At 53.2% G+C, this 27,688-nt stretch overlaps 12 protein-coding genes across 12 annotated transcripts; 7 read left to right on the forward strand and 5 right to left on the reverse strand.

Moving 5' to 3' along the window:
- Positions 1–229: 229 nt before the first annotated feature.
- AYO20_02840 (hypothetical protein) lies at positions 230–1,768 on the reverse strand (the record flags this gene model as incomplete). Its single annotated transcript, XM_022641144.1, has 1 exon — positions 230–1,768. One exon carries the CDS (start codon positions 1,766–1,768, stop codon positions 230–232), a length of 1,539 nt encoding a protein of 512 aa, XP_022503019.1.
- Positions 1,769–4,271: 2,503 nt separating this feature from the next.
- AYO20_02841 (hypothetical protein) lies at positions 4,272–5,887 on the reverse strand (the record flags this gene model as incomplete). Its single annotated transcript, XM_022641145.1, has 2 exons — positions 4,272–5,763; positions 5,832–5,887. 2 exons carry the CDS (start codon positions 5,885–5,887, stop codon positions 4,272–4,274), a joined length of 1,548 nt encoding a protein of 515 aa, XP_022503020.1.
- Positions 5,888–7,005: 1,118 nt separating this feature from the next.
- On the reverse strand, positions 7,006–8,356 carry AYO20_02842 (hypothetical protein; the record flags this gene model as incomplete). The annotated part of the gene is made up of 7 exons (XM_022641146.1): positions 7,006–7,071; positions 7,131–7,267; positions 7,322–7,354; positions 7,424–7,869; positions 7,929–8,044; positions 8,101–8,241; positions 8,294–8,356. 7 exons carry the CDS (start codon positions 8,354–8,356, stop codon positions 7,006–7,008), a joined length of 1,002 nt encoding a protein of 333 aa, XP_022503021.1.
- Positions 8,357–8,500: 144 nt separating this feature from the next.
- On the forward strand, positions 8,501–10,202 carry AYO20_02843 (hypothetical protein; the record flags this gene model as incomplete). Its single annotated transcript, XM_022641147.1, has 2 exons — positions 8,501–8,596; positions 8,643–10,202. 2 exons carry the CDS (start codon positions 8,501–8,503, stop codon positions 10,200–10,202), a joined length of 1,656 nt encoding a protein of 551 aa, XP_022503022.1.
- Positions 10,203–10,823: 621 nt separating this feature from the next.
- AYO20_02844 (hypothetical protein) lies at positions 10,824–11,423 on the forward strand (the record flags this gene model as incomplete). The annotated part of the gene is made up of 1 exon (XM_022641148.1): positions 10,824–11,423. One exon carries the CDS (start codon positions 10,824–10,826, stop codon positions 11,421–11,423), a length of 600 nt encoding a protein of 199 aa, XP_022503023.1.
- Positions 11,424–12,161: 738 nt separating this feature from the next.
- AYO20_02845 (hypothetical protein) lies at positions 12,162–14,066 on the forward strand (the record flags this gene model as incomplete). Its single annotated transcript, XM_022641149.1, has 1 exon — positions 12,162–14,066. One exon carries the CDS (start codon positions 12,162–12,164, stop codon positions 14,064–14,066), a length of 1,905 nt encoding a protein of 634 aa, XP_022503024.1.
- Positions 14,067–14,514: 448 nt separating this feature from the next.
- AYO20_02846 (hypothetical protein) lies at positions 14,515–16,214 on the forward strand (the record flags this gene model as incomplete). Its single annotated transcript, XM_022641150.1, has 4 exons — positions 14,515–14,685; positions 14,774–14,898; positions 14,949–15,380; positions 15,458–16,214. 4 exons carry the CDS (start codon positions 14,515–14,517, stop codon positions 16,212–16,214), a joined length of 1,485 nt encoding a protein of 494 aa, XP_022503025.1.
- A 266-nt stretch (positions 16,215–16,480) lies between these two features.
- On the forward strand, positions 16,481–16,804 carry AYO20_02847 (Protein PRY2; the record flags this gene model as incomplete). Its single annotated transcript, XM_022641151.1, has 1 exon — positions 16,481–16,804. The coding sequence occupies one exon, from the start codon at positions 16,481–16,483 to the stop codon at positions 16,802–16,804; it is 324 nt and encodes a 107-aa protein (XP_022503026.1).
- Positions 16,805–17,657: 853 nt separating this feature from the next.
- On the reverse strand, positions 17,658–18,783 carry AYO20_02848 (hypothetical protein; the record flags this gene model as incomplete). The annotated part of the gene is made up of 2 exons (XM_022641152.1): positions 17,658–18,353; positions 18,424–18,783. The coding sequence occupies 2 exons, from the start codon at positions 18,781–18,783 to the stop codon at positions 17,658–17,660; spliced, it is 1,056 nt and encodes a 351-aa protein (XP_022503027.1).
- A 2,570-nt stretch (positions 18,784–21,353) lies between these two features.
- On the forward strand, positions 21,354–22,949 carry AYO20_02849 (hypothetical protein; the record flags this gene model as incomplete). Its single annotated transcript, XM_022641153.1, has 1 exon — positions 21,354–22,949. One exon carries the CDS (start codon positions 21,354–21,356, stop codon positions 22,947–22,949), a length of 1,596 nt encoding a protein of 531 aa, XP_022503028.1.
- A 1,306-nt stretch (positions 22,950–24,255) lies between these two features.
- AYO20_02850 (hypothetical protein) lies at positions 24,256–24,747 on the reverse strand (the record flags this gene model as incomplete). The annotated part of the gene is made up of 1 exon (XM_022641154.1): positions 24,256–24,747. The coding sequence occupies one exon, from the start codon at positions 24,745–24,747 to the stop codon at positions 24,256–24,258; it is 492 nt and encodes a 163-aa protein (XP_022503029.1).
- Positions 24,748–25,906: 1,159 nt separating this feature from the next.
- On the forward strand, positions 25,907–26,770 carry AYO20_02851 (hypothetical protein; the record flags this gene model as incomplete). Its single annotated transcript, XM_022641155.1, has 1 exon — positions 25,907–26,770. One exon carries the CDS (start codon positions 25,907–25,909, stop codon positions 26,768–26,770), a length of 864 nt encoding a protein of 287 aa, XP_022503030.1.
- Between the last annotated feature and the right edge of the window lie 918 nt (positions 26,771–27,688).

The following is a 27,688-nucleotide window of genomic DNA, read 5'->3' on the forward strand; positions in this document are numbered from 1 at the left end:
GAACTGTCCTGTACATCAAGATAGACTGATTGAATAGTTCGAAATGATATATTTTCCATCCTTGCCGTGGAGGCAATGATCGTCCGAGGGTCGCAATACCATTTAATAACCCTATACTTTTGTACAATTTCGCTAATAAAACCCAACTCATAACTTCATCAAAGAGTATGATCACTCTCGTTCCTGGAAAATGTTTGACACCCAATATCTTCTCAAAATGGGAATCCTGTCACCTTTGGGCGAATCCTTCAATACTCCGCAGACCTAGCCCTATATGACCTCCACTACTCATGACCCTGGTCGAAGTGAATGAACCTGCACTACTTTTCCCAGTCCGAGGAGAAGGTAAGGGCGGAGTGGGGAATTGACCCAAATCAAATGGCTGTGGTTTCTTTGGGGTCATCAGACCTGGATTTGTTGGGACTGGAACATCGTGTTTGGTCGTAATCTTGCCCAATCCTTTGATGGCTTGTCCAATACTTTCACTTCGTCTCCGGAGTGCCGAGAAGGATTTTTTCCTCTGCATCGCTGGTCTCGTGGCGAACGGGTCGGAAGCTTCTTCGTCGGCTGGGGGAGTTGGCAGGGTTGGTAGAGCCGTCATATTAGAGCCGGTGGGCCCCATCGTTGCGAGTGAAGTATTCTGAGATGTGAGCGGGCGAGTAATCGAGGAGAGATTTCCCGAGCTCGTCGATGCGGCCGGGTTTTTCATCACATAATAAACGTCCGACCCAGGCGTACTCGCAGTGGAAGGTCTGCTCACATGACTTGAAGGCCGAGACGATGATCGCGTATGTGGGAGAGGCGTCGTCGCAGTCGTAGGCGTTTTGATGAAGCTTTTGATACTGCTCATGCGTGCGTGGCTCAGTGCAGTCGACAGCCGCGGCATACTGGACTTCCTATCGGCTTTTGACCTGGTCGACTCCTTCGTGGACAAGAGTAGCGATTCCTGGCTAGCATTGGCGATGAGTTCGAAAGCATTGGCGGGCAGGTTGGGAACCTCGACGAGAGTAGCTTCCGCCGCAGGGAACCCAGAACGCACACTACTCATCGACTGGCGCTTCGATGGTCGATCCGACGTTTGGGCCACAGTCTGCGACAGAGGGCTCTGCATCGAGGCCGTCCTTCGTTTGCCCCGGTGGGTGATGCTGACTATGGATATCAGTGAAGGTCGGGATTTGGGCTGCTGGTAGGATATCGGCGTGGCTGTTTCAATTGGGGAGAAGGTTTCCTCATTGTCGAACTCAGGGCTCAGGGCTTCGAATAGTGGAGAGTCGAGGACTGCTGAATAGCGGTCGTATCGGAAGTCGGACCAGGAAGCCAGGGAAGCTTGCACAACAGGCTTCGGAGAAGGTGGCACGATAACACGAACCTCGTCTACCTCCATCTGTTGAAGGACCTCTTCCTCATCTGGTATCTGTATTTTGAGACCTGCCACCTGCAGCGGCCCAGGTGAGGGTGGTTTTCCAAAGGGAGCTCTGTTCAAGGCCATGTCGTCCGGGGTCAAAACGCTCCTTTCCGAAGGTGTCTCGACAGATGACTCTCGATTAAAGCGCTCAGCGTCCATATCGACTTCATCTGCAGAACTGTCTCCGTCAAGGCCATGCGCGGGATCGGACACATGTTCCGCCATATGGTCATACATCAAAATCCTCCTCTTGTGTTCAGCCAGCTTCTCTCGATCTAGAGCCTGTTGCTGCTGTCGTTCTTGGAACTTTTTCCTCCGAGCAGAGGCAGAGCTCATCTTTCGGGCTTTGAGGACCTGGTCCATGGCGATGGTAGAGGGAGCGAGACTGGTAGACGGCGTAGAGAGATCCGAGGATGACGGGAACGAAATCTCGTGCGAAATCATGCGTGGAACAATGGGCAGGGAAATCTGGAGAAATCGGACGGGGTTACAGAGGATGCCTGACTGCTGGACGCAACTGTCACCTGGAACTCTAAAAGTAGCAGGATCCGTTTGAAGGCATTGAGGCTGCGACAGGGTTTTCAAATGGAACGGGGCCAACCCGGACACGTAGATCGGGCCATGACACAGGACAGCGGCAGGCTTTCGAGCCTCGCCAGCTTGAAGCGAACAAAAAGGACAAGTGTACGCCACGAAAGGTCACTCAGACAGAAATTGAGAGCGGCCGACCAGGATTTTGACGAGAAACAAAAATGGCCGACCCAGTCAAGAGGGTTAGATGCTACCTGATTGAGGTAAGAGACAACTCTATCTCGCAGACGACAAAGCCGGAGAAGAAGGGATAGCGACGATCAGGTACTTCTAGCGAGAGTAAGATTGCAGGAAGCTTGACTGTGAGTCCGCAGTCCAGCACGAGCTAGGTTGGTGAAGGGACCTAGCCCTCGGGGGTTTTTTGATGAAGTCTGTTAGAGGTTACTGCAAGTTCGAGGGGAAGTGGAGTAGACGGGAAGTCTGGTTTGAGGACCAACGTTTCATTGCTGGCACACACTGCAACGAATATGTGGGCTCTGGAGTTTGTCTAGCGTCAACGACCCACGGAGACCTGCCGAACTTACAAAAGTAGGCCGGAAACCCAGCAGCAAGCGGCATTGGTGTTTTTCTTTTTCCATTACCGTTCTCATGTGCAGGTATCATATCCTTGTCCATGATGGATCGGTGTTTTGACGTCTTGATATTGACCGTCCAATTGAGAATGTGGAGAGTGGATGGCGGCATGCGCCCAGTGATCGGGCCCTTCGCTTAGCAAGGAGAAAAAACGTCAACAGGAAACCAAGATGGGCTTAGTCCTTGTACGTACAAGTACACCATCAGCATCATTCTGGGTAAGCTCCAGGTACCAGGCCCAGACGCCTGAGCTCGGTTGCATTGGAGCGGTGGCCGAGAAGGTCAGGGCGTCCCAGAGCTAAACTAGAGTCGTGCATCTTGTTCGCAACAGGTGAGGGTTGTCGTGACGAGGCTTGAGCAGGATCCAACCAACGGCGGCTATGGGCGCCAAAGGTACACAGTCGGTAAATACTCCGTAGTATATCGAGTTATGTTTTTGTCTTTTATCCACCAGCAGCCATGTAGTCCACTCTCTTGCATAAGGTCTTGGGCCATGGAACGGCCTTCGCGCAGAAAACGGACGGAGGAGAAAATTGTGGGATTCATGATCAAACACGTGCCCTGCCGTCTTGTCTCGACCCAAGTCTGACAGTGGGAGCTTGTTGTCATGGTTGGCTGCAGTCTCAAACGCCACTTTACTGGGGTCCAGCCCCTTTGGATTTATCTATTTGAGTGAGGTAGCCAATACTGAGGACTTCTTCTCATGCAGATTCAAGCTTTGGATGGGTAGTGACTGATGTTGTACAGACCGCTGTGCTCCAAAGAACATATGCGCCAATGTGAAAGTTGCCTGTGGACCTAATAGTAGAGAGATGATGGTGGAGGTCTCACACCAAAGAACGAAGTCAGTCATTTGAAACCCTTAAGTTGTGACATTGGTGTGGAGGTGGCGTCATTTGAACTGTCAAGGACCTCCACCCTCCCTACCCCCTTTTCCCACAGCTCAGCTCAGATCGTTCCCATTTCCACTGCAAGTTCCTGGAGATTAGACACAGTACCTTGTCACTCGGCCTTGTCCTGGAGGTCACCAGCTCCATCGTAGACAAGTCGCCTGTCTACCGAGTACAAGCGCGGGAATTACGAAGTCCGCATAACCGGGGTTGGTGCCTTGGATCATACGAAGTGGCAGCCCGTCTGGGAGACGAGAGACAATTACTCCGTACTACTACACCGCTGCTCTGTCAGTCTCGCTTGCACGGACATTTGCATCACTACTGGAAATATAAATACTCTGTCTTACCCTGAAGTGCCCGGCGTCATGTAAGGTCTGTCGATCACTTAAGCGGCAGCACGGCGGAGGAAGTTGGGTTAGAAGCTCCTGTGTTTGGTACAAAGCTGCACACACCGCCTGCACCATGTAATCGCCAGGTATTGGAATGTGCCCAATCCCTCCCAAGGGCATAAGTTGGGAATGAATATCCTTTGGAGCTCGCCGAGAGGAGACCGGTCGCACCAGTCTTGCCCTGATCAGATGTTGAGGCCTGGGCATCTCACAGTCCCCACCCAACCTCGCCCACCGATTCCTGTTGATGACAAGCGTGCACACCTGCAAAGTACTGGGTACAAAGGGCTCAGTGGCGAGTTGCCTTCCACTCTGCCATCCAGCCTTGGGCCGCTTCTACGATTTGCCTCTGTGCGTTGGCCACTGGAGCTGGTGGCAGGCTTGGTGTTGTCTCATTCGGAAACTTCAGGATAGAAAAAGTCAGCGCATGTTCACCATGGCAAAGACTACTAGCCCGACATCTAGGTCGGGATCGCCATTGGGAAGACTCACCAAACCATTTTCATCCCAGTGATGCACTGCTCCTTGAATTAAAACGACAGGTTCGCTCGGCGTGCTTGTTTGGTTAAGGACGTCAGGCTGAGATAACGTTGCCAACGCTGTCGCGGGCCGCCAGGGGTCGGCCTCACCTCCTATGGTTGCAAGTCTGGGATAGGAGATGTTGAAGCCGCCATATTTATTGACAGCGTTGACATCAGGCGGCGTAGTAATGTTGAATGCATACCGGCAAACTTGCGTAAGATATTTGACTGTCAGGAGACGGGATATGAGAGGAAGTCGGTCGTGAGGGACACTTGCTCCGTCTTGAATATAGCCCCATTCCTTACAGTATTGATACGGCCACGACAGTGCATTGTAGTTGGTAATGTTCTTATCGGCATACATCGGCGCTGATTCATTGTGAGTGCCATAGCATTCATCGAACGTACTGTCGCATGACCCAGCATAGCTATCGTTGGTCCATGCCAGCCAGTTGAGCAAAGGGTTTAGCAGTTGTGCGCTCTCATTGGCCCATCCGCCCGCTTCTATCAGCGCTGTGGCATTGTCCTTCATAGAAGCAGAGCTAGGCCAGAGAAGAGTGTCGGAGCTGATATTGCCGCAATAGTAGCTGAATTCCGGACTGTTGACCTCTGGGTCCCAGTTTCTCGACTGCCACCAGCCAATTCCGCTCGACGCGAGGTTGGCTAGATCATCGTTGTGCGTAAGGGTCTGCATACCGAGCCCTTTCTTAAGCTGTGCAACAGTCTTTGCGTCATTCTTCTGGAGGATGTTATCCATGATATTGATCAACTTCGTTTGTGCTGCGATACATGCAGGTGGACCGTACTGGCGAACCGGTTCATAGTACGCCCAATAATCATAGATGGCTTCCGTAACTCCTGACGATGAAATCGCGCCCCAGTAGATCTGAGGGTATAGTTTGCGCAAGAATGCAACGATTCCGCCAGAATATGAGCCTCCATAGGCTAGGTAGGGCGTACCGGGGGCTGTTAAATTGAGATTCTCCATCCCCGGAAAGACGATGTGTGAGGCAAAGTAGGCTTGGTCAGCTACGGCTTGGTCTGTGGACAGAAACCGCAAATTCTTGGTTGACAGGTCAGGTGTAGGAAAGCTTTTCCCATAATATCTGTGCTCCAAGACCACGCCGATACCATTTAGAGCCGACGCAAGCTGGTACACGATTCCTTTCTGCAGGTACGGTAGGCGCTCGCTGGCATCTGCCTCTCCGCTTTGTAAGACTATTACAGGTCCCCCGGGCTTGTAATATGTTGCGTCGAAAAAGTACCGCAGCTTGAAGGTTTTATTGGAATGTGGCTCGTATCGGGATTCATTGTGGAAGTGGTCCACAGGCATAGAAATGTAGTGTTCCGGGTACAGTTCCGTTGGGTCAACATCCTGCCGTGCTGTCAACCTGTAGGGTGCAGGCGCAAGATTTCTGCATGATGTTAGCAATGTTTTGAAGCTAGCTAGACGACCTACCTCGCCTGTCCAAGCCCAGTGAGGGTGGCTGTTAGGAGAGCATATGAGAGCCTCATCTTGCAAGAATGGAGAGCGCAATGAGAATCAGAGATGAAAGGGACAGAAGGTAGAAAGATAAAACAAGACAATCAGCTGTCAGGAAGCTGTCTTTCACACACGCATGTGTCTTGCGCAACCAACCTGTTTTTTTGCCGCTGAACGTAACAGTTGCAGCGATCCACAAGCTCTTTAACCCCGCATGTGGAAGCTATGACACCTTAACGGCAACGCGTGGAAGTCGTTATCGGGAAGCATCAGAAGCTTGTTGGCCATGATGTTATGACAATGCAACGTTGATGCGGGCGCAGGGCAGCAGCCTATAACCCAAGGGGAAGGTGTGCAAGTGATCGTCAAGCAACATACACAAGACAACCAATGTAAATGTGGACGAAGGAATGGACGCAGATCCAGATCAAGCTGGAGAGCGACCTCAGCTGACACTGATTGGAGATAAGGACAACAAGCACCTCGGTAGCGCAACAAGCTCGTCAGATCTCCCGGCCACCCGCGCACATGTTCCGCAGCAGGGGTTGTGATGCAAGTTGATGCCGAGCCAATATGTACTTTTTCAGGGCCATTGCATAGCAAATATGCAGAGATGAAATGCGAACGAATCTGGCCTCGAACAGATATCGTAAAGACGGAGCCATTTGTATTGCTTGCGTTGATAAGGACCTGTAGCACTGAACGCGATGTCGGGGGAGGAAATAAGCAGGGAATATCGGCCTTGCAACGGGTAGACTTTCGCCAGACTAAATCATAGGAAGGTAGTACTTGATCGGGCCCGGGCCACTCAAAGGGGCGACAGACACGAAGTGCAACATGCTGTTTGTACCTCGTCGTTGAATTTTCACTGAGCTGCATGGCAGTTATAGGAAAAGCAGGCCACATGCCAAGCTTTTTCCAGAGCCAGCCAAGCACTAATTCCACGTGATAATGTGCTATTGTATGACGTCAAGGGCCCAAGAACTGCATCGATCTCTCCTTCCTGTTTTGGTGTTCCAGGACAAAGACAAACCAAGCTAGTCCCGGTGTGGAAGTGGCCTTCTATCAAAAAGGCCATGAGGTTCACCGACTCCCACTTCTGTCAGATTGCCTCTTTCTTGACCTCTAAGAATCCCAGATCCGTGCGCTCCTATTGACCGTTGGCTAGAAGAATTCGTCCACCATCGACACAAAGGCATCTCCCGTCCACATACGCCTGGAAGTTGGCTGTTTAGCAAATCTCCCCCTTTTTGACGCAAGGACTGGTCAACTTACCCCAGCTTGGCTGCTCAGATAGAGCACTGCTCCTGCAATATCTTCCAATTTGCCTATCCTCGCCGCTGGCATCGCCTTGAAGAGCTCTGCAAATTGATTATCGCCCTCTTCAACGGGGTTCATTTTGCTGGGGACAACTGTGACCAGGTTCAGCCATTTTCTAATTGCGTGCACGTATTGCTTCCACTTACAGCCTGGATTGATGGCGTTGACTCTGACATACCCTGGATTCAAGGCGTGATCAGCATTACTTTTGGTTCCGGGCTACCAAGGTGACGGGAGGCGACACTCACACCTCGCGAACTTGCTCGCCAATAGCGCGACCAAATGATCAATTGCCGCTTTGCTGGCCGCATAGCTGGTCAAATCGACATTTGTGCAATTATGCATACTAGCACAGCTGCTAGTAATTATCATCACCCCTCGACCCTCATCTCGACCTCTTCGGCCATTCCCAATGTCAAGATTGCTCGCTGCGACCAGCAATTTTAGCAACGCAACTGACAGAAAGTAGTGGGCCGTGACATTGACACGGAATGTATCATCCCAATCTGAATGTCGCGAAGACCACAGAGACTCTTGGAGTTCATCCAAAGATGCAGTTTTGACATCGCACATCTTCGGTGGGTCTCTCCTGATTCCGGCGTTTGAGCAGAGAATGTCCAGGTGAGTTTCATGCTTTTCGAGTTTTTTTGCGACAGCAGCGATCCCTTCTTTGGAAGATACATCACTCGCAAATCTGTGATTTCATCAGTTATTGTGGCGTTACAGCGATGCTTGGTTTGGCAAAACGACTACCCTACAGCCTTCCCCCCGGATGACTGCCCCATGTCATTCAGCTCAGCCACCACCGTTTCAATATCATCCGTCGGTAAGGCAGTGACATATACCTTTGCACCATTCGACACCAGGCCCTATTCCACATCATCAGTCCCACTACTGGTGTGAACACGGAACGGATGTCGCTCACCTTTGCGATCATCAGTCCAAGGCCCGAGCATCCCCCGGACACCAGGGCAACTCGGCCCTTGACGCCAAAGAGATCAGCTACAGAAAGAGATGACATTCTCAACGGGTGACTTGACGCATCTCGGAAGGGTGCGTTCATGGTCTAAAAAGGAGGACAGTAGCGGTGCACCGCGGCCCTTGCCGCCAGAAATCACCGCCCGTTGTTCTCCGTCCTTTGGTCCATGGGCCCGCACAAGTCCGCCAGCTCCCTTCTCCATACTTGATCGACGATTTGGCGGCCAACGGTCTAGAGGATATAAAATTGCTTCTGGTTCTTCAATCCCATTCCTCTCTACTCTCCTAAGGATACCTCGAATTTTCCAAGGGGGACTTCAAACTTGATCGAGGAGACCTTGACAACAATGGCACCTTCGTTAGCTGGGCTCCTTCGAGCCATCAATCACGACTACGCTATCTGGATCACCGTGGGCCTCTTGATTCTGCTTGGGCTGTACAAGGTCATTGACATACTCCTCGTTCAATATACAAAGCTGACGTTAGTAGTGGTCCACTGCCACCGACATCCCGAAAATCAAAGGCATCCCAGAGATTCCTGGTGCTCTACCAATACTCGGACATCTCCAACAACTTGGGCCCGATCATGCAACGGTTTGCGAAGGATGGTGGCGCAAGTATCGACAATCCGTGTTTCAAATCCGCCTGGGTAACACCAGGGCTGTCGTGGTAAACTCTTTTGAAGACGCGCGGCGGATGCTTGTTGGCCATCAAAATGCTGTGATCGACCGACCAACCTTGTACACGTTCCACGGCGTGATTTCCACCACTCAAGGATTTACCATCGGGTCTAGCCCATGGGACGCATCCTGCAAGAACAAAAGAAAGGCTGCCGGTCAGGCTCTTGGCCGGCCTGCGATGCGTGGGTACTTTGATATGTTCGACTTAGAGTCCTACTGTATTGTCCGTGACATCTTCCGCGACAGCAAAAACGGCAAGCTCGAGATCGGTGTGCGACCATACATTCAACGATATGCCCTCAATACTACCTTGACTCTCTGCTATGGTATCCGGATGGACAACGTCTACGACGACATGTTGAGGGAGATCTTGCACGTCGGATCAGCAATCTCACTCCTGCGGTCGGCTTCAGAAAACTATCAAGACTACGTTCCAATCATGCGCTACTTTCCCAACAACGAAAAGATCCGTCGGTCAAAGGAGCTGCGTGATCGCCGTGATCGCTACCTGAACTTTCTCCTCAACAAGGTCCGAGACATGATCAAGAAAGGCACCGATAAGCCTTGCATCAGCGCGGCAATCTTGAAGGACGAAGAGACTAAGCTTACAGGTGTTGAAGTCTCGTCAATCTGCCTCTCCCTTGTCTCGGGAGGTTTCGAGACTATCCCGGGCACCTTGACTTCATGTATCGGTTCTCTTTCCACCAAGGAAGGACAAGTCTTTCAAGACCGTGCGTATGAGGACATCATGCGATACTATCCAGACCCTGCAACTGTATGGTCAAACAGCTTTCAAGAGGAGAAAGTGCCATATATCAATGCCATCATCAAAGAAGCTGCTCGGTATTACACTGTCAGCGCCATGTCACTGCCTCGCAAGACAGTGACCGAGGTTGACTGGAATGGAGCCAAGATCCCACCCAAGACCATGATCCTCATCAATGCTCAAGCCGCCAACCATGACGTCGATCACTTTGGTCCGGATGCTGCGGCATTTAACCCAGAGAGATGGCTGAACGACGAGTATGTGGCGCGGCCATCGGCGACAGTGCCCGAAGAAAAACCCAGTCAGGGCATTCAGCATTTCTCATTCGGCGCAGGATCCAGAGCTTGCTCAGGTCAATTCATAGCAAGCCGACTCTTGTACACAGCGCTTATAAGGCTGCTAGTGTGCTATAAGATCATAGCCAGTGAGACAGAGCCTCCCAACACGGATTATGTCGACTACAACCAGTTCAAGTCGGCATTGGTGGCTATTCCCCGAGATTTCAAGGTCAAGCTTGTTCCCAGATATGATGAGAGCGTGATCCAAGAGGTTATGGCTGCGGCGGCCGAGCGGACAAAGGATTACTACAGTGAAGAAAGCTAATTATAGGTTGGACGACTTTGTCCTACTGTCATCTCTGCCCCGGATCGCGATGCCACGATTGCTCAAGGGCCAGATGAGCCAGCCTGTGTGAAGTCAAAGCGTGTCAGAATCCTTTGGAAAACGACGAGGTCCATAAAAGGATGACCTTGCTCTGTGAGAGTAATTTTGTTGATATTGCACTCCATCTCCTCGTGCTGTGTGGTACCATGTATCCAGCCGACCAGAGTCCATAGTTCTCTTGAGTCCACCAATATTAACTTATGAGCATGCCTCATCTCCTCGTCCCGCTGCAGTCATTGGTCCCTGCCTGCCAGCGATGTCTAGTATTTGTTCCTGCCACCTCGTGTCTGTAGACTGATCGCTCTGAGCGCGCTTTCCCAATCACCTTCGCCAGGAACGAAGCAGGCACCAACGACTCCATCTCAGGTCATGAAGACTTCACATCGACCTTGACCGTAGCTTTATCAGATATATCAACTGATGACTGACAGAAGACATTGCTATATGGCCATATTATCTTGATACCACATTCTCATTGTCGTCATACTCCAACATCTCTTTTCAGTGACTATATCGATCATTCCCCATCCCAGGGGTTCCAGAGCTTTCTGTGAAAATATCATGGCGGCATCGACGGCATCGCTACCCCCCTGCTCGATACTCGAGAAGCAGTACTACATCACCCTCGTCAATCTGATCCTCCCATTCTACTTCTCTCCGGCTCAGTCGATGCCTGACGTGGCGACAACAGACCTTTATCCTTTCATCCACAGTAGTGCTAATCTCTACGAGTTTCCCCACATGCTCACTGCTAGAGCCAGAACAGAGTATTTGACCGCCCATCGAGCCACTACGAGACCCTTGGGGGAATACTTCACAGACACCAAGTACGAAGTGATGGGCGATATGGTTGTTTCGGTCTCGGCTCATCTTCGCCCAACCACAACCTCTGGGCAAACAGGGTCTGAAGAGGACGGGAACTCAGTACCAAATCCACCCGGTAACGGAATTGCTGGGATGAATGTCAAGGCAAAAGTGGCGGTGGAACTGCTCTGGACCGCCACTATAGAAGAGGATTGTGGCGACCATTTGAGAAAGGGCCTGCAAATGCAGAGCAGGATCGCCGTGTTACTGGATTTCCACAATGGGCAGCTCATCGAGCAGAGGCACTACAATTGCTCTTTTCCTCCTTCTCGACCAGCGGGGCCATCAACATCATGATGGGGAGGACAAGCCGTTCGGAGACAACAGCATGAAATTGAATGGTTGGAGGAAAGGATGGCCGTCTGGATCCCGTGCGACCTCAGCATCCACCACTCGGTCAGGCTTCGGGTTTTGTCCTTGTTGTCCATGTCCATGAGAACTATTTTGGGGCCTTCGCATATACATTCTTGTTTGTCACCCGTCGTGGATCCTGGAGAAACAAACGGACATGTACTTTGTAACCTTGACTTGCATTGACGGCTCCGGACATCTGCGTCGCACTCGATCAACCCACTCTTGCCATCATACCTTGAATTCTCTTACACGGAGAACGACGTCGCTTATCACTCCAGTTCAGCCTTGTGGTTGGTGCCTCAGACTTGCAGGATGGAGGTGACTGCCGGGTTCATGTAAATTAATTGCCAATGGAGAATGGAATGAATAGCAAAAGAAAGACGGTATGACCGCTTGCTTGCCAATTTGCTCTATTGATTGATTCACATCTCTGCGTGCCTGCCCCTAGATTTGAATCAACGTTGTGGGTGCTGCGCTAAGCGACGAGTCCTCTGAACATCGGCCGGCTCATCGCCTTAATCTTGCTGGTGATCGCCAGGCCAGTCAAGTCAGCTTACACGGTCTACAAAGGGCCGGTAGGGCCTTGTCCTTCAAGGAGGGAATAAAGGCAGAAAGAATAGTAAAGTTGTAGCGGCAAGCTTTGCGAACAAACAAACCAGGGGGAACCACGCTCAAGTCAGAATGACATCCTCAACGCCCGCCACAGGGGTTGCGGACGTCGACGTCGACGTGCTCATCGTCGGCGGCGGCCCCGTGGGTCTCAACCTAGCGTACCAACTGCGGCGATTCTCGTCTGCGCCGATCAACCCGGATGCATCTGCGACGCCCATCTCGGTGCACGTGGTCGAGATGCACCCCAAGCCGGTGCAGGAGAACTTTGGGCGGGCCGTGACGTTCTGGCCGCGGTCGATGGAGATCCTGGCGCAGATGGGACTCGCGGACCAGATCACGCAGCAGTGCGTGGCGGTGCGGTCGAGCGCCGCGTACGACACGACGGGCACCGAGGTGTTTGGGCGGGGGTGGAGTTTCGTCGAGGGCCTCGAGGACACACGGTTCACGTTTGCGAGCGTACTGCGGCAGAAGTTTGTCGAGGACATTTTCCGAGCCGAGCTGGGACGGTTGGGCCTCACGGTCGCCGAGAACTGCAAGTTTGTGGACCTCGCCGTGGACGAGTCGGTCGAGGCTGGTGGCAGGGGGAGGGTCAAGGCCACGATCCTGGATCGCAGCGCGGGCGAGGGTAGGGACAGGGAATATACCGTCAAGTGCCGCTATCTGATCGGCTGTGACGGGTCGAGGACGCTGGTGCGCGGAGCCGCGGGGATCGAATCTGACGGAGACCGCACCGAGGACAAGTGGGTCAGGATTGACGGCGTCCTCAAAAGCACGACGATGCCCAAGCCCAGGTCCTACGGCGCCATCGAGAGTCCTCTGTACGGCAATGTCCTCTGGATCCCGCTCGACCACGGTGCCACGAGGATCGGATTCGCGCTGAACGACGAGCGGAGGAAACTCTACAAGGAGCTCAATCAGGAGGTGTTTTTGCAAGAGGCAAAGCTGTCCGTCAAGCCCTTCGAGATTGAATACGAGAGGGTAGACTGGGCGAGTGTGTACAGTGTCGGACAGCGTGTGGCGAGGAATTTCTGGGCCAAGGAGGCGGTCTTTATCGCTGGCGACGCTGCCCATAGCCACAGCTCGGGAGCAGGCCAGGGGATGAATGCTGGCATGCACGACGCGGTGAATCTGGGCTGGAAGCTAGCGCTGGTGTTGACGGGAGTGCTGAAGAGAGAAGTGCTCGAGACGTACGAGCAGGAGAGAAGACCGAATGCGCGCAAACTCATCAAGTACGACGAGGATATCAGCGTCCTCGTCTCCGGGCGGCTGCCAAAGGATTGGCCGGGAGATAAAACCGAGGACCCGAATGTCGTTTTGGGAAGGATACTGCAGGAAGCCAAAGGATTCAATACCGGCTTGACCATTGGCTTTGAACCGAACGTTGCTGTTTCAAGGGATGTCAGTGAGGAGGACGCAGAGCTGGTGGCCAAGCGATCGATCATCCCAGCACCGGCCATCGCAGGATACCGCGCTCCAGATGTCCAAGTGTTGACTCCTGCACTGTGGGAGCCGGTGTGGCTGCACACTCTGATGGCAAATCTAGCGAGATTCTATGTTGTCGTCTTTATGGGCAGATCGGCTGGGGTGAAGAGCTCGTTTCTCAAGATGAAGGAAGACGTGCAAAAGAACCAACACTTGAGACTCGATAGGGTTCCGGGAACAGCAGCAACAACAAACGGGGCGCATCTCAACGGATCCTCAACAACCCCGTCTCGAAAATGGCCTGTAGACTTCCTCACCATTCTACCTGAGAAGGTCGGCAATGCCTGGTTCGAGCTGGGGACTGATCCGCTAGGCCGAGTGTATTATGATGTCGACGGTGGCAAGGCCTACCAGAGATATGGAGTCGAGGTCGATTCCGGGGCTGTCTTGGTGGTGAGGCCAGATGGATGGATCGGTGCTAGGTTTGGTCTCGGTACGGGAGACGTTGTTGACAAGATCGACGCGTATCTAGGCGGACTCCTCTACCGATAGATACCTGCATAGATTGAGGTAGTCTGTAAGAAGAACATAGATCGCGACCGTATGTGCCAACAAGGTGTGAAGTGGGTATTGGCTCGTTGGGTAGAGGATGCTGTAGGGAGGACCATTATGTACAAAGCGCAGGGTACGGTGGAGTAAACAACCTCGGTGTTGCCCGCTGCGGAGAAACTGGAGAAACAGAAGTATCGACGCTAATCCTTTTTGGGTTCATGCGGACTTGCGCGAGGTTCCTTATCAGACACGCAGAGCTTCGCTTCCTCTTCCCCAGATGGCCAGTTCAATGATGAAGGTCCATTTGTCGGCACCGGCACCGTGGAGACACGGTCACCACCCGTAAAACTATCGGACTTGATCAATCAAGGCCAGAGTTAAGTGCCACCATGCATCCGTATCTCCTGACTTGCTGGCGCAGCTGCCACCACTTAACTGCTTGTCCATCATGGACGGTTTCGACCTTCTTGTCGTCAACGGACTCGTGGTGACTGCCTCTGACACGGCGAACTACGACATCGCCATCAAGGATGGCAAGATCGCGCTTCTGGCCCCACCGGGCGTGCTGGGCCCCAGTAGTGCGAAGAGGGTGATTGATGCCGAAGGCGGCTATGTCATGGTATGCTGTATTCTGTCTGGTTGTTCGTGTTCTGGTGGCGCTGGTGAGGATTTAAAACGCTGAACAAAACAACTTCCCGTGTTTGTAGCCCGGCGGCATTGATTGTCATGTCCACCTCGAAGAGCCCGCGCTGTTCGGCGGTAAGGGGAGGAGCTCGGACAACTTTGAGACGGGCACCAGGAGCAGTATTTGTGGAGGGACCACGACGATAGTGTACGTCGAGACCACCCGTACAGGGGCTAACGCTGATTACCACCTCTCAGAGCGTTTGCGCCTCAAGCGAAAACCATGCCCTCCCTCCTCCAAGTCCTCGAGGACACGCAGGCCCGGGCCAAGGACAACTGCTACACGGACTACTCGTTCCATATGCTCGTCGGCCACCCGGGAGAACAGGCGCTGTCGGAATTTCCACGTCTGCGAGAACTCGGCATCTCCTCGCTCAAGATATACATGACCTACGCGGCCCTGCAGCTGCGAGATGATGAGATCCTTGACGTGTTGCTGGCGTCGAGAAAAGAAGGCATCACCACCATGATTCACGCGGAGAATGGAGACGTCTTGACCTGGATGACCAAGAAGCTGGAGGAGCGCAAGCTGTATGCTCCAAAGTACCATGCCACATCCCGGCCACAGATCGTGGAGACGGAGGCAACGAATCGGGCGATTGCTCTGGCTGAGCTCATGGATGCTCCTATGTAAGTCATCACCATTACATCCTCCTTTTGGTTTGCAAAAGGCATGGGCTGGTTGGCTAACCAGCACGCCGATCCAGCCTCGTCGTCCACGTGTCATCGCCCAGCGCCGCAGCCCATCTTCGTAACGCCCAAACGCGTGGACTGCCCGTGTACGCCGAGACATGTCCACAATACCTCTTTTTGACCCGCGACGACCTGGATAAACCAGACTTTGAGGGGGCGAAATGCGTCTGTTCCCCTCCGCCTCGCGAGTCTGCCCACGACCACGACGCCATCTGGATAGGTCTCGCCAACGGCACATTCACCGTGCTTTCGTCCGACCACTGCCCCTTCATGTACGAAGACTACGAGAAGGGCAAAAAATCCATCATCAGCGCGGAGTACCCCGAGGGCCGATTCAGCGGCATCCCCAACGGATGTCCCGGGATCGAGACCCGTCTCGCACTGACGTTGAGTGCGAACAGACTCCCCCTGCAAAAGTTTGTCGAAGTGACCAGCACCAACGCCGCGCGGCTGTACGGGTTGTACCCACAGAAAGGCACAATCTTGCCGGGCGTCAGCGACGCCGATCTCACCATCTGGTATCCGCCCGGCAAGCTGGGGACGTTCAAGCTCACCAACTCGATGCTCCACCACAATGTGGACTACACACCCTTTGAGGGGATGGACCTCAATCAGTGGCCGAGGTATACCATCCTCAGGGGCGAGGTGGTATGGGACCGAGACGGCGGTGGGCTGCTGGGCAAGAAAGGGTACGGCAAGTTCGTCCCCAGAGGGCCGAGCACGCTCCCGGGCCCGAGAAAAGCGGGTGAATGGGACGTGAGTGTTTTCTAGGATACTCCCACACTAGAGAAGAATGGAAAGAAATTTTGTCCTGGACGAAGATCATTCATTATGCATATTGTTTTACAGTGTTCCTTTCGCGCCGTCTCTGTACATCTTCCACATTGCTTCTTCTCACTTCATTTTTCTCACATCTTCTGAGTTGCATCGCTGGTCATTTGACCATTATCAATTTCGGTATACCTGGGCGGCGGCGCCTCCATTGCGAGAGACGCATCAGGCATGCCCAAGGAGACGGTGGCTCGAGGCCCAGCGTCATGTTCAACATCAGCGATGCCCCGCACTACTATTGCTGCTGCTTGTTCAGGAACACGGCCACCCTGCTCCGGAACAATGTCTCTGATTGTCTCCCGCGCTGCTCGGTCACGGTAGCCTCTGTAGCCGCGATAGATGCACATCGCGGCGTACGAGAGGCCGCCCGTCGCGATGGCCAGGGGGATCCCGATGGCGGGGTGCAGTGTGGGTTCGCCGCGGCTTATCTGGCAGCGGTAGCACTGGCATGGTCCCTGGGGGTGGTGGTGGTGCTGATGGTTATTGTGGTCGTGACTGTGGCTGTGGTTGGCGCGATGGCAGCAGCATGACTTGTGCGACTTGCGGTTATTTTGCTGGTGATTAGGCTGGCAGTGGTGTTGGTAGTGGTGGCATCGACCTCCCGTTTGATATTGCGTGCCCGCTGTGCTCGAACTCAGCTGATAGGTCGGGCCTGGATGGCATTGTCTGCTTGGCTGGCGAGGCTGGATACCACGGCAGCAATGGTGTGTGGACAGTGCAGGGCCCTTTTCATCGTCATAGTCATATGTATTCCCCATGATCAAGTCTCTTGTCTATGTATCTACAAAGTGGTGGAAGAACCACAGGGAGCTCAATGAGAGTGACGGGGGGTTATATATACTGTAACGCATATGCATATTTTTCCCCCCTCCTCCGCGTATAACGCGGACTGCTACCATCCATAGATCCACAGAAGCGATTCAAAGATCTGGGGCAACCTCTTCAACGACGCATCGAAAGAAAGTGCGGATGAACTCAACCTCCGACGTATACTCTCAAAGTCCGGGGGACTGAATTTGGCAGCCCATAGAATCGTTGCTGCCTAGCTGCAGATCGTCTCGTGGGCAGGAAGCATGTTGTGGTGATTGACATCATTGGAGGTGAAATGGCGAGTATAAGATTCACGGGGAACAAGGGACATCAAGAGAATGAAGATGGTAGGATGGTACTCGGTAATGTTGATTGCAGTCACGGCCGAAAGCCTCGCGAACAAGTCCATTTTCGGCTTAAGGCGCGAAGAGGGTCTTCAAGAGACACCAACATTTTGGATCCATTCTTTTTCTTATACCAATGACGTTTACGCTACTTGGAACTATACCTCCACGACTACATCAACACTTCGCATAGGCAAGAAAATCAAAAGGGATGTCGACCGCCACCGGCTCAGGCTTTGCCCTCCACCAGGGGAAACCGCAGCTCCAGACCACCCTGGTGCGTGTAGACACCCTTGAGATCCCCGACGCTCCGTCTCAGAATCCACTCCTCGCTGGTCAACTCCATCTCCTCCTTCGGCGTCTGGGGCTGCTTGTCGATGAGCCCGCCCTTGAGGCGCCGCAGCACCACGGCGTCTTCCGGGCGGGAGAAAAACACCAGGCTGTGCCGGTCGATCTTGTCCTGCGGGGGCATCGGCGGCACAACGCGATGGACGTTGGACCGTAGCAAGCCGGCGGTGAACTTGACCAGGGCGTCCCCCAGGTTGACCACGGCCGAGCCAGGCACTGGACGCACGTAGACCCAGTCGCTGGTGTCCGGCAGGCGGATCTGCAGGCCGCCCATCCAGTTGAACAAGATGGTCAGGGAGCCAAAGTCGGTGTGCTCACCCAGCCGAGCCCTCTTCTCGTCGAATTTGCCCGGTGCGGACTTGTTGAAGCGCACGTGGTCGCCGGATCGCTCCTCAATGCGGTGCAGCTTGGCCAGGGTGCCGATAGGGAGTTCAAGGTTCTTCTCGAGGTGAGTGAACATGAGATCGATGGCAGCGCGACAGTTGCGGGCGTAGTCACCCAACAATGTCCAGTGCTGCTTGATGAGGTCTGGGCAGGGCAGCGGCTTGCAATTGCCGACGAGGTCATCTTTACGCATCTAGAAAAACAGGAAACAAACAAGTCAGCTAAAATTGAAAAGACGTTTCGGAGAATCGGTGCTGACTGACATTATAATTCTCGTTGCGCCCGATCGTACCGTCTTCCATCTCCCGCTCAGCCAGGATCCGATACCCAAAGAAAGGGTCGAGCTTTTCCCGGGCAAACCGTTCCTTCTCCTCGTTGGGCAGCGCGTGGAACTGCTTCTGCAGGGCGTGCAGTTGTTCGGCCTGCGCCACGATCTTCTCACCCAGCGCGGACCCTTCCATGCTCAGGTAGAAGAAGCCGAGCTCCTTGGAGGCCTTGAAGAAAGTGCGCGACTCGTCCTCATCGTAAGCCTCGAGTTTGGGGAGTGAGATGGAGACGAGGGGTGCGGTTCGTAGGCCTTCGGCGAAGGGGGGATATTGATCGTGCGATGTTTTCAGGACCATGGCTGGGTGATTGTAGGCGTGAGTGTAAGTCTGAATATGAGTTGGTCTTCGCTTGTGGCCGTGCTAGCTAGGAGGAGGTTGGTGTATGAGTGTATGAATGTATGTACCGAGTATTGTGACATGTTACGGTACATATAATTTTCCCTTCCCCTCATTTCCTCACTTCCGCGTCCCTCTTGCACTATACAACAAATCACTCTTTTCCCCCCAACTTGTTGTTTCGATCTACGATCCAGTCGTACTCACGGTTACAACTCCAACGTGCTTGTCCCCGACCCCCGCTTGACTCGGCTTGTCATGTTTGCCGTAATTGCAGCCACACCGCGTTGCCAATGAGAGAGAAGCGCAGGCACGACTGTTGACACCAACGGCCATTCTCCGACAAGCGTCATGACAACTAGGAGAATCAGCCCACGAATATTGACTTCTGCAAGAGTGCATGTACCTTTTTCCATACAGGGAGTCTTGCTGGTTATACCCGGGCATCAATTAGACGTTTTGAGTGTTCTGTTGGAGTACTTCGTTAGTGGCTTGGTGGCTGACATTCGGACCAGATGAGCATTTGCTCTGATAACATTATTATGCTACCTGTTTTCGCCTGATACGACCTCCTTTACGGTCCCGTGTATCGACTCGAACTAGAGCTTCAACCTGTACCTCCTCGCAGTCCAGCTTGCAGTTAAGTTCCGCAGCTCCAAAGTCAATAACGTCCTTTCTCATCACCTGTACTATTCTGAAAATGCTCGATTGTTTCCAGCATGCAGGCATAATCAGGAAAGATGACTCGAAACTTTCTAAGACATGACATGGTTGATCCAACTGAGTCCGAGCGAGAGTGATATTTCACGAACCATTTAGAGGGGCCTTCTTTGTGCGAGCTAAATCTTCACTACCATTGATACAACTCTTTCAGTGTCCAGTAGAACTGGCCACCACACATCCAAGGAAACTCGAAGAGTCATGGACGGTACGCAAAGCCCTCCAACGTGCCTCTCAGGGAAGCACTAAACTCTCTGTCACGAACGGCTTTCAATTGCCGGATTCTACGGCTCAGAAACTGTGACAATAAGTGGGTGCCCAGGTTCTCGCATATAGTGGTGAGAATCTCAAGTTGGCCTGAAAGAAGACATGATACACTCGAAGGCTGTGAAGGTGGAACAACGGCATTGCCAGTGTTCAGTCACAAGAACATCCAGCACCTCAAGAGTAGCAGTATGCGAAACGGAAACCTAAGTCCGTTGACAAGGCTCGACACGGAGATCGAAACACGCAGATGTCCCCAAGATGGAGTATGTGTGTAAGGGAGTATATCACCCATGACACTTGGGAATTTAGCCTGAGATGCAGCATAGTACACAAGCCTGGGGGCCCATCAAGCATTTCGCTAAATATGCTTTGACACTTGCTTGATTCCAACCTCTCTAGCAGTTGATCAGGAAGTGATGTACTAGCCTGGCCCTTTTCCTCACCAATGTCCTCCTCTGCGCCTCTAGACACGGCTCCGTGGCAATGGAGGTGATGACTAGCAATGCAATTATCTGCGAGAAGCTTATATCACCCGGCTAAAGAGACCCTCTCACGCGCTATAGCTCAGCCTATAGGCAAATTTCGATACCTTCCCCCATGGGAGCGCGCCCCTGGGTGGTTCTTCTCTGTCAGTATGAAGAAACTCCCCGGCTACTCGGCACAAGGCTATGTGGAGAGCCTTACCAGCTCCACCTGCCCCAGGGATGCGGGGAGAGAAAGGGAAACAGCTGCTGCTAACATCATCTCCATCATCCAGTGAACACGCACACACGCTAGAACTGTTCAAGGGTCAACCTGCTTGTGGTTTATCAAACCCAAAGAAACTAGTGCTTCTAGCTTCAACAGCGTGGCCAATTCCACCAGACCACCTCAAGCTTCTTCTGACGTGCAATGCACCGAGTGGGAAATGGCCAAAAGGTTGGAAAAGTTCGTCCAATACGACAACAAATTCTGTCCATCTTGCGCGCTACCTGGCCGAAGCAGAGACAAATGGATATACAACGCACAAAACCCGTGACCCTGGGACGTAACACAGGACGACGATCGTCTCTTTCCCCCTAAGGAGTTCTCTACCGAGGATTTCTCTCCGTTTTCGTGTTCGTGATTGTGAGATGAGACTCTCTCTTTGTACCTGGTGACCTACCCGGACCATTACCCCGTTGATCACCGTCTCGGTTCTCCCCCACGGGGAATGAACAGACAGATTGGGGAGCAAGACGTGGTGGGTATGGGTCGGCCAGCAGAGGAGGCGGGGTATGAACGGTACACTACAGCATGGTCTTGTGTGAGCATGGGATCACTGGCGAGGATTGCCATGCTGGATGTCGAGCTAAACTAACGATTGCTGCCACTACAATCGCTGGGTTTTGTGTCCTAACCCGGTGCAATGGCTAATTATATGGGACACTGTTGGAGATATAGCTTGGGATATGGATACAGCTTGCTACATAAGCTGGCAGCTTTGTCCTTTTCGCAACCTGGGAAGTCTCAGTTAGTCGCCGATTCTCCCTCCCCCCTTTTCATCCCATTTACTCCGCATCATAATGGATTCAGCCGCACACACCACACTCACAGTGTCGGAGGTTCTTGCATTGGAAGACAAGAAAGGCCTTGGCCTGACACCCGCGCTGATCAGGCTCTACCTCGTCCTGGCCCCAGCCACCCTGGTTGTCTGCGCTACGAATGGCTTTGATGGCTCCGTCCTCAACGCTCTTCAGGGTATTGACAGGTGGAAGGACCAGTTTGGGCATCCAGACGGGGCATTGCTCGGGATAACGAGCTCAGCATATGCCCTGGGTGCGATAGGGTCGACACCATTCTCTGCCATTGTGTCCGACCGCTTCGGCCGTCGATGGTCTATCTTCATCGGCAGCATCATCATGATGCTCGGAGTCGTTCTGCAATGTGTGAGCAAGAGCATTGGGTTGTTCATCGGCGGCCGTGTGGTCGTCGGCTTCGGCATCAGTCTTGCCCTGGCTGCTGCTCCGATCCTTCTCGCCGAATTGGCCCACCCGCGACACAGGGTTTTCTTCTCCGCCATGTACAACTGCAGTTTCGCCCTCGGCTCCGTGCTTGCGGCATGGGTCGCGTATGGCAGCGTCAACATCCCGAGCTCGTGGGCGTGGCGTCTCCCCACGCTTTTCCAGGCATGTCCGGCACTTATACAGACAAGTGCGATCTGGTTCCTCGACGAGTCACCTCGCTGGCTGTGCTATAAGGACCGAGGCGACGAGGCCTTTGCGATTCTGGTCAAGCACCACGGCGGAGGCGACCCGAACCATCCCCTGCCCATTGCCGAGTACCACGAAATGTGCGAGGCGCTGCAACAGGAGAAGCAGATGAAGCACCGCGGACTCCGCTTGTTCGTGCAGACGCCCGAGAACCGGAAGCGGCTCATGATCCTGATCGCCCTCGCCATCTTCGGGCAGTGGAGCGGCACGGGTCTCATCTCGTACTATCTCCCCAAGATCCTGGACAGCATCGGCATTACGGGACAGCAGGAACAGACGCGGCTCAACGGCATCGTCACCACAGTCAACTACGTCACGTCGTTCTGCGCCGTCATCTTCGCCACCAAGGTCGGCCGCCGGGTCCTATTCGTCGGCGGCGGCACCTTCATGTGGCTGTCGCTGGTGGGGTTCGCGACGTCTGTGGCGCTCTACAACGAGCACAAGTCGACCAGCGCGGGCCGCTCGTCGCTGGGCTTCATCTTCATCTTCAACACGGGCTACAACTTCTGCCTCATCCCGACGCTGTACCTGTACTCGACCGAGATCCTGCCCTACCGCCTGCGCGCCATGGGCCTCTCCATCTCCGTCTTCACGACCAAGGCGTCCCTCTTCTTCAACCAGTTCGTCAACCCGATCGGGCTCAGCTCCATCGGCTGGAAGTACTACTTTGTCTACGTCGCGTGGGTCGCCGTCGAGGTCCTCATCATGTTCTTCTTCTTCCCCGAGACAAAGGGCCATACGCTCGAGACCATGCCCGAGGTCTTTGGCGAGCGCGTCCTGGACAACAGGGACAAGAAGATCATGGTCAATGACGACGATGATGTCCACGTCGTCGAGTTGGGCGGTAGTCCCAAGGGGTTGGATAGGTCCAAGGGGTATGTTGAGCATGTCCAGGATGTGGGTGTCTAGACTGGGACTACCTGATATGAGACACGCTGTGTGGGAAGGGATGGATTTGGAGAAACACTAGAACTGAGCTATTATGGATGGCCTTTGCGAGAAACGCAAGCATCGAGACACGCTGTGTCAGAAGGGATGGATTTGCTGGTGGATCCCCAGCCTTGAAGTACTGAGGATCAAATATCAGACAGCCAATGCAGAAAAAGAGACAGGGAGGCTTCGAAGGGTGAATGTCGTGGCTACCGTGCGCTGAGGGTGCTACGCTACAGATGGGGAAGGTAAAAATTCTAAGAAATGTGCCATTGATCGCTTCGTCTCATGCCCCCGATTCTCGATGGCGAATTTCGCGTCGTGACCCATCGCCAGGCTGGATGTGGTGTTCGTTGTAAAGCTGTCAGGGAAAGGCCTCGGCACATCCTCCCTCCCGACTTCATCCTCCTCCTCCTTCTCCTGAGGCTGAATATCTTCCATTTACAGAATACTGGTCATACGCACCGAACCTTCGGCAAGCATATTTAGAGGCTAAACACAAGGTGAAAGGGCCAAGAAAAGTGGTTCGAAGAGCAGATCATTTCCCTTGGAGAACCGAGGAAATCGATGTGTGACGATAGCCTGACGCGACCTCGTGCTGTGTCCAAGTGTGTAGGGACAAGTAGGTAGGGAGATTGACCGCGTCGACGATGTGCCTGTGACTGTGCCTGTGCCCCGGGGACTGGGATTGCAAACAGAGTTGCGCGGGAGTGGTTCCACGCGCCTGGACATCTCCAGGCGGAGGCGACAAGGCCAGGGCGAGACGAGGCAAAAAGGCTTAGCTCGGTAACGAGACTTTCGGTTGTGATCGGGGGTTATCGACAGGACAAACGCGAGGCTGGCGATATCCCGGAGGTCTCCTCACGCCACAACGCTTTTGGGTGTCCTCGGGGTGTGAGAAAATGGCTCTAGCTTGAATAAGCATCACATTAAGCATACCTCGTAGATATTGTATAATTAGAGGGTTAGTGTTGCCCGAAATGGAAGGAGGTCATGTTCACAGACGCAGGTAAAAGAGAAGAATGAGTTGAGATGTCAATGCGAGTATTTGTAGTGCCAAGTCTCCTGCACATGACCTTCAATAAGCCCTCTGTCATTACAAATTCCCATCTTGTCCTTTGCCGCTAAAATGCCAGAATGCATCAAAATGGCGCTAAAATGACACTAGCAATTTGCATCATGCGAGTCATTTTCCCAACTTCATCCCCAGTGCCTGGTTCTGCAGGTTCTGTTTCCGTTTCCTTCCTGCAAGTCAATACCCCAAACCCCCTCGGCTTTGATCGAATCAAATCTCTCGAACTTCTTTGTTCCTCTCGCTAACTTCTCTCGCTGCGGCAACTGCTCCCAAGGCCTCCGTGATCAGGTGGATTACATGGTGCCGCCTGTCGCCCAGGAGCTCTTTGCCCAAGCTGTACGCTCCCACGGCTTCCTCCAAAAGTCGTCTGGTGTGGCCTGGACCCTCCAGGTGCTCGTGGTGATGTTCATGATGTGAGTGCCTACGTGGACGAGGTGAATGGCGATGATGTTGTTCCTCATCGCTGCTGCTGATGTACTCATCTTCCTCGCGTTCCCGTTTCTGCTTCTGGAGCAGATGGAACGCTCCGACAGCGACCGCTGCGCCGACAGCAGCCTTGACATAGTGCTCGTTGGCGTCCTTATAGTCCTCGGCGACTGCTTTGCCCAGTTCGTTGGCAGCATAAACACCACTGGCGGCCATGGCGGCTACCTCGAAGTTGGTTTTCAGGGAGTGCAGGCCATCGTTGTGTGGTTCAGGCATTGCTGATTCTCTTTGTTGCTTTTTTTCTTGGTCATGAATATGGATTTGTTTATGGGAGGATAGATCCCAACGCGTCGTCAAAGGAGAACAGACACAAGCTCTTATACTTGTGGGGTACGAGGTGGAGAAACTTCTGGGTCCCTCGACATCAGGTGCTCCAACAGAGATCAGCCTGCTGGACCGGCCCGTCCAATGATAAATGTTGGGCTTGTTGATGTATACGAGCATCAGGTTGACACTTCGAAACTCGACCACTTTGCAATCAGGATATTGGTTTACGGCCCTTTACTCCTGCTTGCGAGGTTGCTCGGACGCCTTTTCACAGAAGGTACGATGCGAGGCTGAACTCTCGAATACGGCCGGTTACTGGCGATTGATGCCATCTCTGGCATCCCCCGGGCGTAACCATGCGAATCAACTAACTTCTATCACGCAAGGCACGGCTGCCTATACCTTCAAGGAGGGCAAGAGCAGACTGACCAGCTTCGTTTGCCAAAGTACCCTGCCTTTCGACGATCATACCATAGCTACATTGGGAGGCAGAGCCAGCCACAAACCATTTCATACGAATCAGTCTCGACTGCGTCGGGGACCCACCCTCCACCATGAAATCCGGACTGTGTGCCAAGGGAGCTGTCCGGTTACAATATGCCCATTTTGATGATAGTGTCCTACCCAAAGAGGCACGCTGCTGTTCGTATCTCGCTGGTGGCCCAGGTAGGCAACATCTCCAGCTTGGCCACACCGGCGGTCATGTCCCCAGACTTTGCTAGCTCACGCGACCAACAATTTGATGAGCTTCCGAGGCTCTTTTTCCATCACACCACACTTAAATGCCAGAATACAACTACTCTAAAAGCAGCCACCATTCAAGGTAGTCTTAATACCAAGACACTTATTGTACGAATAGAGAATCGCTGGATGCTTCAAGGTGGAGTGAGCTCCGAAATGGTCCGCTCTGCCACGTGATTCTTGGGTTTGATTCACCGGTTACACTGCTTCGCCATCATATATATACTCATGTGACCAATTGTTGGTGGCTCCAAGTGCTGGAATACGAGGATACATAAAGGGGTATGTTGGGACATCCGAAGCGAAAGATAGGAAAATAGGGAGTGTCCCTAAATACCATCAGATCAGACGATATAAAGCAACCACAATGTCTCCATTGAACCTCAACACAGTGTTGAAACCGCCACATGTCACATTCGACTCGCGGGGCCCGTACCACCGCTCGTCTATACGCTCGGTATTCGACTACCTCGGATCCGGGGAGCTAGACTCGGTTTTCAACCAGAAACACCACCGACGCCACAGCCAAGGGCAGTCGGTGTATGAGGAGGACGTCGTCTTCCCGAACTTCACCGTCAGGGAGTCGTCCGAAGCGTACTTTCTAGAAGGGGATTTCCCGGGCATCCACAACCCCAACGACATCAGGATCGAGAGACTGGGCTCTCAAGGCCTGCATATCGAGGCACACGTGCCGGAACTGGACCTGTACCACGAATGGGGCAACAACTTTGGGATCTGGGCGGGCAGAGACGCGCGGGTGGAAAGAGGAACCAGCGACACCGCCGCGGCTGTCGCCGAGGGTGGTGGTCACGGCAGTAGTGCAAAGCCCAGGGCCGTCGACATAAGGAGCCGTTCACGGGATCACGAGCACGAGCACGAGCACGAACACGATCATGGCCATAAACATGAACACACCGATGCCGTCGAAAGCAGCAAGCCACGCAGCGGCGAGAACGACGCAAAAGTTCCCGCCAAACAGGCCGATCCTGCGAGACCCAACAAGCTGCACCGCAGGGAATCCTCCTCGTACGGTGACATGGACGAGCCGACGACAACGTTGCTACTCTCTGAGCGCCACGCAGGCCGGCTCCTCCGATCATTCACTTTCCCCCAGCCGGTCGACATGGACAGGATGCGAGCGCGGCTCAAGGACGGGGTGTTGCGGATCGCGCTGCCCAAGGCGTCGGTCCGGGAGAGGCAGTCGAGCTATAAGATTGAGTATGGCGGGTGAGTGGTGGGGCTGGCTAGCCTTAGCTTTAGGTGCGTCACCTCGACTCTACGTGTATACGGATATGATGAAGATGGGGAGGTGCTCGGGAGCTTTCTGTTTTGTCCGCTCAGCAATATCCCTGTTCATCCCTTGGACGTCGAGCATCAGGCTTTCTCGTCAAAGCAGTCTTGGTGTTTTTGTTTTGATAGTCCTATCGAAGAATCAACCGCCACCGAGTCCGCGCTGATAAGCGATAAGCGGCAAGCAGGGTGGCCGCAAGTCACCATGTCTTGGAAAGAAAAAAAAAAAAAAAAAAAAAAGAACTGGATGAAATACAAGCAGGTATGCCAGTAGGAGCAGAGGGGGGATAAAGTCGCGCTTCGTCACCATGAGCCATGGGCCATGGGCCTACTCGTAACAACTCGTGCTGTGTTCAACCCCCTCCCCGTCTGTGAAAATGTGGATTGGAGGGGAAGCATGAACACCATCATGTCGCAGAACTGTACAATCCAATCAAATCGCTACTCATACCTGTGTCCTCAATGATGCGCTATGTACTCGGTATGTATGTATGTCTCTGTCCTTGTCCTTTGTCCTTGTGAGGAAATTCAAGGTCCCTCATCCTCTGCCTCTCCCGCGTCCCTCGTCCCTTCGTCCTACGAGTACGAGGTACACTTGGCTTCGTATCTTGTCTTTGTTCGGAGTAAGAAGGCGAAGTTACATGGACGTTAGTCTACGGGGCACCGGGGATGTGTGGTTGGATCCACTTTTCTCTCCCTGATCCGGCTCCCCCCCTGCCCCCCCCCCAATTCCCTTTTTCGGTAGAGCCTTGCCTCATCACACACTCGATGTTTGGTGATTGATAAGGCAGCAAATACAACGTACAACGTACGTACATTGGTATATATATATATGTACCTCGTACCAGGTACTAAATAG

This window comes from Fonsecaea nubica, assembly GCF_001646965.1.
Source record: "Fonsecaea nubica strain CBS 269.64 chromosome Unknown Scaff12, whole genome shotgun sequence".
In the NCBI taxonomy this organism is placed as follows: domain Eukaryota; kingdom Fungi; phylum Ascomycota; class Eurotiomycetes; order Chaetothyriales; family Herpotrichiellaceae; genus Fonsecaea; species Fonsecaea nubica.